This window comes from Ostrinia nubilalis, chromosome 24 (genome assembly GCF_963855985.1).
Source record: "Ostrinia nubilalis chromosome 24, ilOstNubi1.1, whole genome shotgun sequence".
Lineage (NCBI taxonomy): Eukaryota > Metazoa > Arthropoda > Insecta > Lepidoptera > Crambidae > Ostrinia > Ostrinia nubilalis.
The window spans coordinates 4431188-4450441 of record NC_087111.1 but is presented as its reverse complement, the minus strand read 5'-3'; the positions used below and the strand labels follow the sequence as shown (position 1 = coordinate 4450441).

General features: G+C 37.2%; 1 protein-coding gene across 1 annotated transcript; it reads left to right on the top strand.

The window, feature by feature from the left end:
• Window positions 1–8901: 8901 nt before the first annotated feature.
• Window positions 8902–13932, top strand: LOC135083890 (uncharacterized). The gene is made up of 3 exons (XM_063978643.1): window positions 8902–9071; window positions 9669–9924; window positions 12927–13932. The coding sequence occupies exons 1-3, from the start codon at window positions 8934–8936 to the stop codon at window positions 13241–13243; spliced, it is 711 nt and encodes a 236-aa protein (XP_063834713.1). The 5' UTR covers window positions 8902–8933; the 3' UTR covers window positions 13244–13932.
• Window positions 13933–19254: the final 5322 nt, after the last annotated feature.

The following is a 19254-nucleotide window of genomic DNA, read 5'->3' as shown; positions in this document are numbered from 1 at the left end:
CTCGAGGTGAAAATAAAGCATATCAATAGATAATTGTAATACATATTTGAAGTAGAGACAATTAATTTGATTGATAAAATGCAATGCAGTATGCAATCGAATAGAGCGAAACCTAGCTAAGAATCTAGATAGGATATCTTCCGCAAAGCAAGCAGATCTAACAACAAAATCAATTAAAGAAAGCACACGAAGAAAAGGCGGTAGAAGTTCAATGGGTTTTAAACAGATGGCGCTGTAATAAACTTTCACTGATTTGAAAGCTTTTAGTTTTAGATCGCATGTTTGAATGTTTTTATGATTTTGTAGATTACCCACGGTTGGGATCGAAAGAATTGAAGAATGTTTTATAGCAATTAGTCAATGTTAATTTCTACAAGTAAAAGTTTGTTTATTTGCAATTTCATATTCCCACAAGTACAAAAACTATGTAACATGTCAGTAGATGCACTTAAAAGTTGAGTCAATATTAAAACAGGTTGCAGGTCCAATGACAGTTTAACTTTCCCCGGTACAAATTTGACCTTCACTGGTTGGGTTTTTATTGGCGGTCAAGCTATACAATCCTGGCTACACAGGAGTCGCAGCGGTGGGAACGAGAGGTGGGAATAGTCTCGTTTGGTATTAACACAGATTAAATTGCTTACTTTGGTCATAAATAGGGTTGGGACTCTCTCAAAAGTTTTGCAAACCCTATATTAGGAAAGGCCGAGTTTCAATCAAGTTAAGAGAAAATAGGGCGTTTCTTCCGTCTCTCTCAAAGAATTCTCTCCTTGCATCACCCAGGCGTTCCGTGGGCTCAGGTTGGTCATGTCATATGCGTAACATCCACTTTCTTCGATGGGCGTGCCGGATCTTCGATATTCGTGATTCACACGGTCCGCTCCGATGGCACGGCTGTCAAATATTACACAATCAAGCTCGGGTCATGAATAAAATTAATGGTGAATAAATTGTCTGGAACTAAAGGCCTGTCCGATTATTTAAACAAAAGATAGTCGATTGAAAAATATAAAATGTAGACGATCTATTTCATTTATGGAATAATATACTTAGGCTGGGTTGCATCATCAAATATTTAACAAACGTCAAAAATCTGTCAAAATCCATACAAAAAACACCGGTTATTGTTATAGTTACGGTAAAGTAAGTTGGTGCAACTCAGCCTTACTGTTTACTTTGTAATTATTATTAATTTATGAGATTTTACACCAGAACCCTACGCTCTAGTGGTTTGAGATGCTAAATCCGATCTAGGTACCTACAGAAAATCACTTCTTTTATTGTTTCCCAGTTTGGTGAGTCTGAACCAGTAAATTCTGATTTTCTCTACCTGCAAAAATATAGGTGGGTATGCAGAGGGTATGAAAAATCGGCAATTTACTTGAACCATACTGAACATAGGCCTCACCCAATGATTTCTTTCCATATCGCGCGGTTGGTAGCCCGCATCCAGCGCCTTCCTGCTACCTTTATGAGGTCATCGGTCCACCTTGTGGGTGGACATCCCACGTCAGACGCACATAACAGCTCATAAAATTTAAACTCAAGAGACCTAGATTATATAAGGTGTTATTTTTTGTACTGATCATACTTTACCAACGCATCTAATAAAATCATACAAATACAACCCAAGTGTTTTTAAAAAAAAATTCAGGCTAGTTTTCGAGTAAAACGACAAAGAATGTTTCGAAAAAAATAAAAAATAAATCATCCTTTGAGCGCGGTGAGTATTCGTTTGTACGCACTATCGTAGTAGCCGGCCGAGGGCAACGACCACTGCCACGTGCCGCGCCGCGTGAGTCGGCCATATTGATATCGCTGCCAGTCGCTCCGCGCCCACAGCCCGCGCCGAGCCGCCGATCGGCATGCGGGAGCGCAACAACATAAATAATCGTCCCAGTCCGTCCAATGCGCCCAAACGTATTGCAGTGTATGTGTGATTTATTACAATGCCGCGCTTGATCAATAACAAAACGCAGGTGAAATTATGTTTCGGGCACACTAACTGGCCGACGAGAAACATTGACGAGTCGAAAACCTTCATACCTTGCTTGTTTGGAGCCGCGCAGCGCTTCAGGGAGCGCAGCCGTATCCTGACTTGACGAGATTCCGTGCGCTTCGAGGACGAAGTTCTGGATTTCAATTTCAATCACCGGCACAGTGCTGGCGGTACCCAGATGCGAGCGCCGCAGACGGCGGCTTTTGCGTAAAAATACGGAATGCCTTATCAAGGAGTTGTTGCCAGAGGGCCACGACCGCGACCTAGTTCTATCGATGGTTATTGCGGAAGTCTACCTAGGTACATACCTACAGTGTGATTTGGACAGATGAGTGCTTGTTTACGCGAAAGGGACTTTTTCCGTAAAAAAGTTAGTGCGCGAATTGTGAATACAACATCCGACGTGGTGTCTAGTGAACAGCAAGCAAGTGTGCAGCCCGAAAGCATTACCTCAATTCGATCGTGGCTAGATTAGACAGTGCAAGACAGTGTTTACGTGAACATTCAACAAAGGCTTGACGTTCAAAATGTATTGTGATTAGTGTAATAATAACCTAGGAACTTTAAATAACAACATTCAAAATAGGTAAATGTGTGAATAAGTAAAATCAATGAATCTAAAGTGTGATGGCAAATCATAATTTAGGAATTAAAACCAGGAAAATTGATCAGTGAGTTTTATTTACAACACCTATTCATATTCAATATTAGGGTGCATTTCCACTGAAGCGAAGCGAAGTAGTAATAGGTATGTACCTATCAATTTTTTATTACGTCTCTAAATAAATTGCGTAGGCATTACGAAACCGTAGATATTGAATTCCAATTTCTATCCTTTTTTAAATTTCTAGTTTAACGCGGATGATTCGCCTCGGTTCGTTGGAAAAGTCCCCCGCTATTACACTAATGAAAATACACTTATTTACCTACTTATGTAGCTAGATTTTGTTTCTCCCAGCGCGTAGTACCTATTAACATGACGTAACATCGTACATACTCACGAGTGATAATTTTTGGTAACGTAGGTTTAGTGTAATCTAACCTTTATGTGTGTGAACGTTGAATGAATGCGCGCGGCCATTGTTCGTACTCGTATGAATGAAATGAGTAAAGAAAGAGAGAGAGGCAGTGAGTGAAGACAGGATGGTTGTAAAAATAATATCTTTTTTTTGTTAGGAAAAGTAAAAACAAAAACTAGCCTGAATTTTTTTTTAAAAACACTTGGGTTGTATTTGTATGATTTTATTAGATGCGTTGGTAAAGTATGATCAGTACAAAAAATAACACCTTATATAACCACAGAAAATTCACATTTAAAGACTTTTTGATGAAATGATTACGTTAAGTGCTTTTTAAGGGCTTAACTATGTTGTACTTTCTTCAACAACTTCATTGAGTAGGAAGTTTGGCTGTCACAATGAACAATACAATAAACTCACATTTATTCCCTTATGTACCACGAATTCCACCTTTTTACTCGACTGGCCAGAATGAGGGTTATTCCTTATTCCAGTGTTAGAGTGTATGGATTTATGCAGCAGTGGACGTCTTTTGTTTGAAATATTAGTTATAATAGATTTAACACTGAATTTGAGCACGCAACGAGTGTGTTGTGGTATGGAACCGCTTTAGACTTGATTGGGCGACTTGAAACCTGCTTATGTGAATACTCGTAAATGAAATAACTATAGCAAGTAGGCTAGTACCCGTTTTCACCATCAATCCCTAATTTTTAAGTGACCCCTATGGTAACACATAACAGGAATTTTGTTTTCATAGGGGTTACTTAAAAATTTGGGATTGATGGCGAAAACGGCCATAAGACGCTCTTACTTTGTGGAAATCACTTGAACAAAAACGGAATAAACCAACACATGATAGCTCTATGTTTTATGATCTTGTGTGAACTCGAGAAAGTTTGGATGAAATTTCTACGTTTAATGTGTGGATATACTGCATTGTTCACATGTCGCATTTTGAGAATATAACTTACGGAAACGTTGGCAGCCATTATAACAATATAAAGAATTTAAGAGGGGTTCCGTAACAAGCAACAGAATTTTATTAATAAGGTGGGTTTTTAAATGCACAATAATTTTATGTGTAGAAGACTCATGTGTGTCATCAACTTCAAAAGCTATTAAGGCAGAATTGGCACACAAAATATTTGCGAAAACACTCGTATGAATGAAATACTATATTTTTTTTTTCTTTTTTATTAATAGAGCATTATTTCTACATGATATTTTATTACTTTAAAGGAAGAAAAACACCAAAATATTTTTGCAAGTAGGTAGGTATTTACAAAAGCTTTCGCAACCTCTACAATGTCCCACTAACATGTGCTTAATATTCGTTTTTTCAGTGACGCCACAGTTATCCAACTGACGGATGTAGGTAACCGAATGCGCGTGCGTTGAATGAACGTCGGAAGTTGAATTAGGTAATCGCGAATCGCTCGAGTAACGTCTCAGCGCTGGTTTGTAGCGTATGCAAAAAAAAAAGTTTTTGACTTAGTTGTACCGCAGAATCGCTAAAATCAAGTGGCAGTGACATAGCTCATAGAGCTGATGGCCGCTGGGGCAGGAAAGTTCTTGAGTGGCAACCACGAGCCGGAAGACGTGGCGTGGTGGACCGACGATCTGGTGAGGGTCACGGGAGATGCCTGGATGCGAGCGGCGCAGGACCGGTCTTTGTGGAAATCCTTGGGGGAGGCCTTTGTCCAGCAGTGGACGTCTTTCGGCTGAAACGAACGACACCTAGTAGACAACAGATTAATTAGTTAAGAGATTAAGATTGGGTTTTTATTGACTGTAGATTTTAGATCTTAGGTACATAAGATTTAGTTGGAATATGCTCCCTTTTTTTGGCGATCAAGCTGTAGTTCTTACATCCTGCCTGAGAGTTGCAGTGGTGGGAGCTAGAGGTAAGAATAGTCCCGTGAATTTTACCTGTAAGATAGAATCTACATGATGTCCTATGATCTGAGATGATGTCACAGTGTTTAAGGCGTTTTGTACATAGAACCGTCATTGTTCGGCAGTGTTTGGGAAAAGATTATGCCTAACATTGGACATGGACATGAAGTGGATCCGATGATGAACAAACTAAACTTGAAAAGGTTCAGATGAAAATGAGAACTCATTTAATCAACCCTTTTGTTAGGAAAAAGCAAGGTGTTTTGTATACATTTTGTAGCGCTATATTTGAAGGATATTAAAATAACAAAACATTTTTAAAACCACCCAGTTGAATCCACGCCACCACGGAGAAAATTCATGAAATGCAATAAGTTTTTAACATTGAGTTTTGACAAGTAATTTAAGAATCAAAACTTCACGGTGCGCGCTGTCTAATGGATAAACGACCAATGATTCATCGTGCACTGAACTAACAACTTATTATGCTATAATACGCAACATGTTAGAGATTCCAAACATTATCAGACAGCCTGTCTAGACCGGATTTAGCTGCTACTTTGTTAAAGCTCAAATTGTACAGCCATCTCTTTTTCATCATTCATCATCATTTCAGCCATAGGACGTCCACTGCTGAACATAGGCCTCCCCTAATGCTTTCCACGTTGCCAATGATTTTCACGTTGACCGGTTGGTAGCGGTCTGCGTCCAGCGTCTACCTGCTACCGTATGGTGTCGTCGGTCCACCTTGTGGACATCCCACGCTGCTAGTAGCCTTTAACTCATGACATTGGCATGGAAATTTTAATAAAGAGTCTAATAACAAGAGAACATAAACAAAAGAAGACGAAGGTAGAGAAATAATTACTTACCTACTGTTTTTGTTTAACTTGTGCATGAAGAATCTTTTTCAGTTGAAATAGAGGCGATTTTACAACTTCAATGTGTAAGTCTATTGATGCTGTCGACTGTATATGAATACAGATACAGATAGCCAAATACAAATGTAGGCTCCCTTAACTGACCACCCACGATGACACCGTGTTGAACATTGTATGTAGGAGTTTTGTTTGAATATGTGAATTTAAATCAACGCGTAGGTTTATCACGTAAAAGAAATTTTACCAGAAAAGCTGGATTCAAACGCTTTCCTACAAAAGCAGTAGAAAATTCTACACAAAAACATCTTGGAAGCAATGGCCTAGAAGCTGAAATGATATTCCCTGGGTAAGGTTTCCGAAAACCACTAAAACAGGTGCTTTGGAACAAGTGGGAGGCCCTGATCTTCCGAAGTTTGATAATGATGATTTTAATTGTGGACAAAAAAGTCAAACAATTTTTTTTTCGTGGAACCCAAGCTGCCCACCTGAATAGTAAAAGCACACCAACCGGTTTAGGTAACAATCGCACGCCACCGCTCATACATCATTAACACCTTACGGCGCGTACGGGAGAAATCCCAGCACACTTGTATTCCGTGGGTGATCTGCCCGTACCACACAAGCGGCAAACACTGTTCTAGAATGAAAAACTTTACTAAGACCAAGGATTGATGATTGTGAGATGCTTATTTACTTTAGAAAAACATAGGTAGGTACACAAAATAATAATGAGATCCGACAAATATACGCTTGCAATCTGCCGACAGTAGTTTTCGTGTTAATTCAGTAAAAAGTACGACTGACGCTCAGTGATGTATATTGTCTTCAAAACCTTTGCTTTAGGCTTCTAATGAAGGAGACCATGCTCATTAATTAAGTCTTTTGAATGTTGGTTGCAGTTACTTTAATCACTTTGGTTTGGAGGCAAGGTCGATTGCAATTTTTGAACGATTTAAACTTACTCTCAATGCGTGAGACCATTTTCTCTGAATATTGCTGTATTTTTTGGTGAAAGTAGTACTTACACAATTCAGATATTTTTTTAAACTAACATTCAGGTATAATAGTATCAATTACATGCAAAATTGTTTGAACGTGATCCTGCACGCAAGTATTTACAGTAGGTTAGCGTGTATTTTAGTTATTTACCTATGTTTTGAACTGGCTTTTAGTCAGAATAGTTAAAATCTAAACCAATTACTAACATAATTCAAAAACTGGTAATTTTATTGATTACAGTTTACTAAATCACGAACAGTATTTACAGCAGTTGCATTAAACATTATAGTATTTAAAAGTTATACTAACCATTAGTAGGGCCTACCAGTGATAAACAGATCGTTCTAAGCGCCAACTTTGTGCCTAGAAACCGTGAGTTCCTGCAAATGGACTGTCCAATCAATTTGAAACTTAACGTGTCCAGTTAAGATCTATTTCAGAACCGTCCATTCTCCTCGATGAATATGCACTGAACTCTCACCGATTTGACTGTCATTGTGAGGCATAATAATGGCTCGTCGTTTAGTGCACCATTAGCCAATTATTCTGTATTATGTTCTTTGCATTATTGTAATTGATTGATAGCTTCTCACCTCTTGTTAGGTAGAAACAATGATGGAGCGGCGAGAAATGAACGGAATTAACGACTTGATCTTTGTTATTTGCAGTGTTTTGTTTTGCTTTAACTTCTTAATTAGCTTTGGATTGGGCTTAGAGTTCTTTTGCTATTTCTTATACTAATCTTTATTCTGTGACAGTTTTTAATGATACACGATTTCATACATTAGTCTTCTTTTTAGACTTATTTACTATCTGATTGCTATTTTTTATAGAATTTGGAATCAGCCTATGTTTGGTTTATGATGTTTAGACGATTATCAAAATGAACATTGTTTATAAAACTAAGACCAAGAATCGAGAACAGGTAAGCTGCGCCGGGCTGCTAACTGCTGGACCATTACATCATCACCGTACCACAGATAATCCCATAAAGTACTTTCTTTATTATTAATAGTATGCAATTAAGCAGAAAAAGTTATAGCATTCAAACACTGACCTATGAGATGATCAGCAATATTTCTCTCACGGACGATTTGGCTTGATCTAAGCCGACATTTTTGAATCTCTTGATGAAGCGGCATCTCTATTGTGTCAAACATAATAAATTCACTAATTTATACATCGAAGGGACGTAATGAAAATTGCGTAATGCGTTTCCTCATTTTGATTATAAATTATTCATGCAGTTAAAGAAAGCTTATGTTACATCATTCTGAGGTAACAAAGGTTTGATGCGCCGATATAATAAAACAGGTAAGACCAAGAAGTTTTGTTATAACATAATTTTGTCGTTTATATGCTACAATGACGTTCCTGGCGGGTAATTTTAACTTTCGCTTGCTGTACCGCCTTCCAATAGTCAAAAACTGTTAAAGAATACAAATGGTCAGTAAAATATATAGGTAATAGGCAATATACAGTCCAAAGCGATAATAGGTAAAATATTATCGGTTTTAGAAAGTGATTTTGCAACCTTCGCACCACATTTCTAAATTTCTGTTAGGATTACTTACATAGGCTCAAGAATTTAGTAAGTATGTAATAAATAATATTTTTTTAGCCTATGTGAATCAGTAAAATGAACTTAGTAACTTTATTTAAATTTTTCGACTAAAGCCCTTAATGAATATCAAATTAAGACAAAAATATAGGTCATGTGTGTGTATTGCATTAAGATGACCCTTGACTTAAGAAGTAGACATTTTAAAAGGATGTATAATTTTATGGCTGTGACCTTAAATTGATATTTGATATGACTAATTCTGCGAAACCGACCCGAACTCAACCCAAGAATGTGCCAGTGCCCAAAATCGGCAAATAAAAATCGGCCTACAAAATTTAAGGATCGTCAAAAATTTTAAAAATCCACCGCCTCCAATACAATGTCACCCTAACACACTTTTATTCCATTAAAAACTAGCATAAACGTGTTAATACGCTCAACATCTGAGCTTTAGGCTCGATTTCGTCATTCGCATTGACAGCGAGCGTGACATATGAAATTGAGAGGGGGGGACTCAAAATAAAACTCAGCGTCTTACAGCCATCCTCAACAATTGGTGCTTAGCAACGAACATGAAGGTTTACGTGGTGGCTTTGTGTGTGGTAGCAGCTGCCTCGGCCCTGCCGATGGCCAAGGAAGAAGGAGCAATGGAGAAGTTCATCACCACATTAAGGGATTGCGTGGAGACCGACACCTTGCTGTGCTTGAAGGTGTGTTCAGTGAAGTGAAGTGATGTGCAGTGATTAGTGATAAGGAACAGTGTTTTAAATAGGCCATGGACGTTAAGGATGTGATTCCAAAATTAGGTCATCAGTGAATCTGAGAATTTTGGAAAATTTTCAACATTAAATCCAAATGGATCTGGAAGTGATACCGTTATTTTTGGAAGTGGAACGATAGTGGGTTCGATTCCCAGCGTTGACGCTGACCATCTGTAGAGGCAATTAAGTGGTTGATGAGGCGGTATCATTAAGTCTAATTAGGCAGTGGTTACGGAGTTAATTTAGTCACTTTGAACTTAACGACCGAGATAAAACTAATTTCGAATTTTAATAGCCACTAAACGTTACTAAGTCAGAATTGGAGTAAAAACCATTTCAACTTTTTTTTAAACTAATTTTGACTCTCTCGAATTCATTGAGTAACAAAAAATATTAGTTATCTTCCTTTTTATAACAATACATAATTTATTCCATATTTTTTCATTGATGAAAAAAGAACATTCATTCACTCGCTATATTAAAAATCAACTTCGAGATGCAAGTCTTAACGCTAAAAATTTTAATAACAATTAATTATGTCCACAGGAAAAAGCAATGAAGTACACAGAAAACCTCGCAAACTCTAAGGACATGAGCGTCGTCGATGGCATCTCCTTCACCAGAACTGGAAGCCCCCGATCAGCCCGAAGCTACGAGCCTCTCCCTGATGACCCCAAGGCCAGGGAATCCCAGATAGAAGAAAGGATCCTGGACAATGTGGTTGATTTCCTGGACAACCATGCTCTACAGCTGAGAATGCCCAGGGTTTTCGAAGACGACAACTCAGTAGGTGATGAGGAAGGTAATATACATTGATTTGTAAAATTTTTAGATGAAAATATCTAGATTATTTTCTAAATTATTTCATAAATTCTAAATTGAGCTTTTAAAATTGACCAGATCACTTAGATAATTCACTTTGTATCCCAAAGTCAACAGTTTAATTTGTTTCCTTGTGCATAAATCAACATAAATGTGAATAGCAAATGCAACAAAGACACGAGCTAGATGATTGATAAAGTTGAATCTCATTAAATGTATGCTAATGCAGTATGCGAATCGAATATGTAATTTATTTCGGAAATACAAATTACCAATCCCAACAATTGGTCAGTATTTTTAAGATAGAAATCTGGTTTGAATTTGAAAATTTTGGTATGAACAAGTCAAGCAACTACCAAATGAAAGCTTGGTTAAAAAAAGCTACTGATTTTAGGCGCCAATTGCACATAACAGAACACTTAACTTTTGAAATCGATTGTTTTTGTAACGGTGAAAACTATTAATCTTATTCACACGATTGTGAACTGGGATGGTACGTGTGAACATGAAAATGGCGGTGCAAGTTCATAAGGCCAGAAACACACGACGGAATAGAAATTAGGTGACATGATAGAGCTATTAACCTGGTACTTATTGTCGTAACTAGAATTAATTGCTATTAAAAGTAATTTCTAATGTCTCATAATTATTATTGCAAGAAATTTTACTTGAAAAGTCAAACCTAAGGTAAATTGATACTCAAAAAAACCTCAATAAGGAGCTGCTTTTCCAAAATTGATGCTCCATAACGTATTACGCAATCAGTAAAAAATTACGTCACAAAATGACCCTTACGTAACTTATGTTAACTTTCTCATTATGAAATCGAAATGAAAATGTCCTTTCAAAAGGAGCCAAATTACTGTGTTGTCACAAAAAAGTCACCGTGACTAACACTTCGCGAATGCAAATCTCTCAAAGATTGCAACATTTACCGCAAAGTGAAAATTCGAAAAGCCGCTAACCACTAACGTTATGGCCATTTCTTTGTTGTTGTCCATATGTGTCCGGGACATAGTATTGTGCCCTGAGTTGACCTCGTTAGTTTGCGAGACTGGACGCATAACTATTGCTGTAATTGAACAGTGCATTTTGTTACATGCACTTTAAACAATTATAATAAGCATTTACAACGAAAATTTTGTTAAGTAAAGACTTATTTTTGTTATGTACACGTACAAGATAGCAGTAATAAAAAAAAACAATTTCCTAGATAATTAAAAAAATAATCGTCGTTTTGTTTTCGTATTATGTATTTATTTACAGTTATAGAATGTTAGTGCTTTTAAGTACTATTTTTTCCAGTATTTATAAATTAATACACTGTTGCAACAAGTTTTTCTAAACCTGTCATTTGTTTCCATTTCTGTCAAAGTACTTGAGACGATACCCCAAATTCAAAAGTTCTTAAAAAATGACGATTAACACTCTCATCACTTGACATGTCCCCGAAAGCTCATGCACACCAAGCCTTAGCAGTTTTAATTTCTTTTCCATAACCATCGTTTGAACTCTCGAGACCTTCATCTTTTGTGCAGGTACCAAAACTAAAGAGAGATTCAATTGTTATACCTCATTAGTATCTTGATTGTAATTTGTCTCGTTATCCGAGTATTATCTTGTCAAAGGTCCATTGTATTGTCCTAACTGACCCTTGGGTAATAAAAGATATTAAGATTTGTCTAAGACGCCCATATAAATGACTTACCGTTATAAATGTAACCGTAGAACTAAAATTTTATTCATAAACAATGGTCAAATTAACGCATTATCATCAGCTGTCTTGCCTTTAATGTAGGATTCTTCTTAGAATTATCACACAGCTTCAATCGCACCTATTCGTGTGTCAATAGAAAGTTCTTGAACAAGTAATATTTGGATGAGCCTATAAGCTAGTTCCAGTTGGTCAAGCCCACACGGATGACCGTAATCATGGTGAGAACTAAAACCAGTGTAAGCAAGTTTCCCAAATGTACGAGTTGCAACTATTAAAGCCTGTTATTTATTACCTAATACGTTTTCAAGTTCTTCAAGCTAGCTCTATAAGATAACTATTAGATCATTATAAAGTTTAGTTTTTTGCTAAATCTGGTCTAGATTTTGTTCTGCTTGTCTAATTACATGATCATTAATTTTATTCTCATTCCGGTTTGGTGAAAAATCGTAGTTATTATCAAACATTTTTTTCTTCGTGGTTATCAAAGTTACCTACGAGTACGTGTGAATTAAGAAAGTGGAGTAAAATTATGTATTCATATTCATGGAATTTGGAAAATTAATTTTAATTCCCATGATGCCCATCATAAACTTTATGATCGTTCCGTCTGATGTCACATTTATCATTTTAGAAACTGCCTATATTATAAAACCGTTTTTCGATCAATTCAGCACGATTCCAAAAATATGGAAATCATACCGGTTTGTGTGGTCCTCGGTCGTGTGATTTACATGTACCTACTCACTTTCACAAGCTGATTTCTCTCGAAAATACCTTCAGTTCATTTCACTTTTATTTTGGTGATCCTTCCTGACTGTGCATATTTGGCTGCAACGAGTTTGGGGCTACAATTTTTTATTGTCAACATTCTTTGTTGGTTCAACAATGCATGTTGCGTCGGCTTCGTCGAGATTCAAAAGATTATTTTTAGCTATTGATCCGGACAATACTTTCTTATACCGATATAGGCACGCGTTCGTTGACATTCACATGAAGTGCCATCAAAGAATATGCTTGACAGTCACTCTCAGAGATTTATAAATCTCAATCTCTTGATATGACGTGAAAACCTACACAGGTGTCAGCCCAAAACTCCGCTACATGAGTGGCGTTGTCAGTAGCATTCATTTAATCTTCCTGCGTGCAGTTGTTTACGCAGGGTACGACATCATGTCATGAAAGTTGCATTATTCAACGATATAGGTAGTAAATTGTTATGAAATGTGTATATTCATGAAATGCTAACATCTTCTTTGTCATTCCAGGTCGTGGCAAGAAGAAGAAGAAGCTCAAGAAACTACTGCCCATCCTCGCTCTCATCAAGCTGAAGTTGGCCGCCCTCGTTCCTTTGTTCTTAGGTATCATCGCCTTCGCCGTCTTCAAGGCTTACCTCCTCGGAAAGATCGCGTTCATCGCCGCTGCCTTTGGTGCTATCAAGAAGCTTCTTGAGAAGAAATCCAGCGGTGGATGGTCCGAGCCAGCTCACGAAGAGCACGGTTGGGAAAGCGGTGGCGGTGGCGGCTGGGGCAGGTCCCAAGACGCTCAAAGCCTAGCGTACGGTGCCCACGCTAAGCAAGCGTAGGTCTAAATTAATTTAATAATTTATTAACCAGCTCCAAAGATTAGGAGCCTCCATTTTATTTGGCTCATCAAGGGCCTTCATATTTTCTTCATTTAACTTAACCACCGTTTCATTTTTATGACAATGGTTCTATATGGATGAGTGTGAGTCGCGAATGGTCTTAACTGTATATTTTACGTTACAGTATTTTTTATATTTTCCTTTTTATTTTATTGATATTTATTTTATTTTACTTGTATCTGTCAACATCTATTTATCGTTTCGTATTTATCTGTCATTTAGATAGTTTATATTTATTATAACACTCTATTACTCTTCATATCATATTAATTACGTATCTCTATCTATGTACCTATATTGTACTCGTACGTATATATTTATATATTTTAACACGTATCTATTTTGTGTAAATATTTTACAAGTATTGTCTTAATCTCTTTAGAGAGTACTTTATTTGTTTACCAAATATTTTTTAAGTTTTTGTTCCAAAGATATTTTATTTTATTTGTGTATTTAGATTTTTTAGTTGTTCTTATTTTTTATTTAGTTAATTTTTCGTGTGATTTAATTATGAGTCATATTTATTGCCGTATGTTATGTTTTACGATTGAATGTTAATTTATTATTACGTTAAGTAATTTATTTTACGAGGATCCGCGTAAAAACGAATAAACGAATTCATACAATAATTCATGTATTTTCTCTCATTTCCTTCCTGAAACAATAAATAAATTATCAACTCTTAGGTAACATAAATTATCATAATTACAGTTATATCAATAATTATCAAAAGAATTCCGTATTTGTTGATTTATAAACTGACATGTTTTGATATACTAAATTAATTGTGTAAAGATTATACTAAATTATAGCTAATCAATTACTAGGTAATTAGCTAAGGCCTGATTAACAAACAAAACAAATTGCCGTTGTACGTGACGTACTACTATGAACTCATAATATTATGCATTCTTTGGAGAGTTAGAAAACGAATGCTCCTATACTTACTTCCTTTCAATTTGCATCATTTTAAACTACTGCCTTACGAAAAGAGCTATTTGTTCTCGAAAAAATTTCATCTTCCGGTTCAACTAAGTAATAGGTTAGAAAGTTTATCCTTTGACAGTTAGAGGTAAGATAGCCAGTTTTAAGTGGTTGTGAATTCCGGGTGAAGCTCGCTTCCACCTTCGGCCTGATCATTACTTACCATCAGGTGAGATACAAGCTAAGAGCATTCTCGTTGTGGATAAAAAAAATATACCCCTCAACCATTAACATAAACTCTAAAATGAACATGAAGTTATGACTGCCCTTTTCAAACTATTCTATGTAACTGTAAACTAGAAATAAGAATGAAGAGAGGTCATCTTATAAACTCATTTATGTTATGAATCATAGAGTTATTGAATCAAATAAAGTCTCAAATCATGCTCAAAACTCTTAACAATTTATGTGGTCTCATTAAAAGAACGAATTAAATCTCTACTTAGCCCAATTCGATCAACTTTTATCCGAGAATAACTCCTGGTATAACTGGCACATTTACAGTTTCAGTATGGGAAAACCTCTGGGAAAATTGACGATTTATTCTGAGATTAATATTTACACTTGTTTGGTCGAATCCACCCTTAATCAGAAACGTCGCCCCTTCGTTTAGTGGCTGTATGTAAAAGAAGGGGCTATAGTCTCATTATCTGTAAAATATCTATACTTACCTATTAATTATATGAAACCAACTTATAGACACCTATAAATATGTAGGTTATAAGAGAAGTTTCAGGGCATAATTATAACCTTTCGAGACAAAACTGGAATTTTATAAAAATCAAAAGTGACCCATTCTATGTAAAGTATTATTTTATTGATTTTATAAGAGAGTCGCTGGTAGATCCGTTCTATTAATCACCCAGTTTAAAATAACTCTCTTCAGGATGTTTGCTTACTGTACTTACAGTAGAAATCGTTCTTCGCACGTTTTGTAGTCAAACAATCGTTAAGTGTTCTGTTTACATTGTATAATGTATATGTTTGTAGATAGTCTATAGTAAAGGAAAGGTCACTACTTATATACAGACTTCAAGATAAGTCATCGCTTGAATTCTATTTTAAAAGAAAAAAATATAGCCTGAAATCTAAAATGTAGCACTAAATTTCAAGTAGGTACTTTTAAATAACAAGTTTGAACATTCATCGCGTAACATTTATTTTTTCTTTATTTAAAAAAGTAGGTACACCTGCAAAATATAAAACGTGTTTTTAGGTATAAATTAAACGGTAATTAATAAGTTTACTGAAAAGAAATAATTAGGCGGCTATTATGTATCTAAATACAAAAGACAATAAATAAAAACTGAATCGTTAGGTGAAAGGAAAAGTTATTTTTACTATTTATTCCTTAATTATTTCGTAACACATCGGAAACATAAAAACAATTAAATAAATATTAACTTGTTGAATACGAAATAAAAATGTCAGCAGCTTCCTTGAATATGATAAACTGAAACGATTTTTAACACGAAACTTCATTTACTAATTGAAAGGAATAATTTTATGTATTGGTGTAATTATTTCCTATTTTTGTTTATCTGTGACATATTGTGCAGTCAGTGCCCCTAGGGGCTACTTTGAAAAAGTAAAATCTTCATAGATTTTTTCGACGTACTCGCTAGCGACGTACTGGGCTATGATCGGTGTTTCTTTACGAGATCGAATCAGAAATGAGGAGATCCGTAAACGAACTAAAGTCACTGACATAGCCCGACGGATCAGCAAGCTGAAGTGGCAATGGGCAGGGCACATAGTACGCAGAACTGACGGCCGATAGGGCAGCAAGGTTCTGGAGTGGAGGCCGCGTACTGGAAAACGCAGGGTGGGACCCACAAGGTGGACCGACGACATCACAAAGGTAGCAGAAAGGCGCTGGACGCAGGCCGCTACCAGCCAGGCAGCATGGAAAGCATTGGGGGAGGCCTATGTTCAGCAGTGGACTTCCTATGGCTGAGATGATGATGACTCGCTAGCGAGCACACCTAACGTAAACTCATGGTAAATCACACTGAAGAATTATTTGCCATGGGTCAATACGTGAAAACCAACGAACTCATAAAGGTAGCAGGTAGGCGCTGGATGCAGGCCGCTACCAACCGGGCGATGTGGAATTCATTGAGGGAGGCTTATGTTCCGCAATAGATATCCTGTGACTGAAATGATGATGATGATAATCTTCTAATATAAAAGGAGAAACTGACTGACTTAGTGACAGATCAACGCACAGCCTAAACAGCTAAACGAAGGCACTTGAAATTTGGAAGGAACGTAGCTTAGGTACCGTAGAGGTCAACTAAGAAAGGAATTCCCGAAATTCCCCCGGGAACGGGAATTAGCGGGAAAATCCTTTTGTATGAAAAATCTAAACCGCGTAAGATAGATGAAGGGGGTAGAACGGGATCTACGCGCACGAAGTCGCGGGCGGCCGTTAGTATGTAAATAAATAAATATCACTGGACATTTTACACTACGCTTCTAGTCCCAAACTAAGCAAAGCTTGTACTATGAGCTATGGGTACCTACTAGACAACGGATATAAACAAACTTAAATACTTTTTTTTTGGAAAACATACATAATTAATTATACATAGTAACACACAGCCCCATCACAGAAAATAAAATTCATCATTTCAATTTTACCCGGCCGGGAATGGAACACGGGACCTCTCGGTATAATAGTCCGTTCCGAACCACTACACCATACGGCCGACAACGTTAAAAGGTAACTTGGAACTAAACACAACTTTGTAAGCTTTCATAGACATTTGACAAGTTACTATTTGGCTGACAGATTGCCCTTCGAAGCGAAGGTCATCATCACCAAGTAATTTATTCTTCACTGCAGAAGGAAGACCTTCCTTACGAGGCAGAGGAGAAGATTTGGATTACACTTCTCACGATGCATCGATGGCAAAATGTAGTCCTGATATTCGCCAATTGAATGCCAGTAATGATGAACTTAATGCCATTTGGCATTCTCTTCCAGTCAACATTTGGACCAATCAGAAAATTAGAGTAAGCGGTAACCTTACGTTAACTTTATATTTTTTGAGGTTAGTAAATGCCAAATTATGTCAAAGTTGAACAAAGCAAAAATTAAATCGATCTATAATATTTGATTCAGCGCCTTCCCGCTACCTTTATTTATTTATTTATTGAGAAACTCAAAAATATAATTTACATGGTTGAAAACATTACATTACATCAGAGATACTTAGCCAATTACTGAGTTTCATAACTGCTACAAATTCATGATTATGAGGTCGTCGGTCCACCTTATGGGTGGACGTCTTACGCTGCGCTTTCCGGTACGTGGCCCCCATTCCAGAACCTTGCTGCCTGCGCTGGATGCAGGCCGCCACCGACCGGCCATTGTGGAAATCATTGGGGGAGGCCATATTCGCGGACGTCCTATGGCTGAAAATGATGATGATGCTATAAATGTTTGATTGTCATAGCCCGCAGAATCGCTAAAATCAAGTGGCAGTGGGCAGGGCACATAGCTCGTAGAGCTGACGGCCGCTGGGGCAGGAAAGTTCTTGAGTGGCGACCACGCCACATACCACACACCTCCCACTAGGTGGACCGACGATCTGGTGAAGGTCGCGGGAGGCGCCTGGATGTGAGCGGCTCAGGACCGGTCTTTGTGGAAATCCTTGGGGGAGGCCTTTGTCCAGCAGTAGACGTCTTTCGGCTGAAAACGAAATGTTTGATTGATAATGTCATCATGGTTTCTTCAGTCGAAAATTCTGACACACACAGTGGGCCTCATACGCAAATATGGTCACGTACGAGAAGAAAGTGCTGTGATGAGTCAGTGACTGCGGCCTTGAGCCAACGGCACTACGGGTATTACGGCCCAGTGGGGTCACACTGGGTGCTTTTTATTATTGTGGACATTGTGATATTTCGGACATTACGAGTATAATAAGTAAGGCCCGCCATACACCTAGGGGACCTAGATAGGTACAGGTTACTTATGCACCTTTAAAAGTTTCATGCTTCGGGTCTTCAGGGGGTGTAATGTGAGTTTACGTCAAACGTATTCGATATCGACTACGTAAAAAAAAGTAATTAAATGTATGACGGATTTTGCAGCGCCCCTAGCGGAAACTTTTAAGAACTAAAATCATCATATTTTTTTAACGCAGTCGATATCGAATGCATTTGACGTAAACTCACACTAAGCCTCCAGTTTATTAAATTGTTGCAATTAATTTAAGTTTGCATACTGAGTCTCCTTTAACTGTTAAATCATGTAATGTATCTGTAGGGTACGTAAATTGCATGTTAATTTTATTAAACTAGGATAACGGTGTTGACTTTTTAATTACTTACCTAGTCTTTATATTTATTGAACTATCTTAAGAAAAAATATGTATTGTTCAGTTGTTTGTTTTCCTAAATAAATTTAAAAAACTATGTAACTCTTAGACAGTCTGGCTAGCTACCATCATCTTACCTAAGTCTTTCGCCATAACAACAATGTTAACAGCATTGTTGTGTTCCGGCAGTTAGAAGTGATAAGATAGCCAGTTCCTCTATGGTTGAGGATTCCGGGTGAAGCTCGCTTCCACCTTAGGCCTGATCATCACTTTCCATCAGGTGAGATATGTGAAAAATCTAAAACGTTAAAATAACGGTATCGTTATAGCCAATGAGCTGCTGTCATATGTGACATTGAGTGACAATGAGTTGACATTACGTCAATGTCACACTAGAAAGCGGGAGATTAGAGGGACGCACGGAAGACTCCGCGCGCATTTGTGCTAAGTGATAAATTGTATTTAAAATGAGGCAATATAATGTGAAAGTTAAGTATCCAGAGAATAGATTTACCGGCCTCTAACAGTTAGTAAATAATTAAACCAAAAAATCACCACGTGTGAACCATCGTTCACTCCATGGGTGCGGCCGAACTTTCGCGCTGAATCTCGGCAACCTGCACACGCCCTACGGAAGCG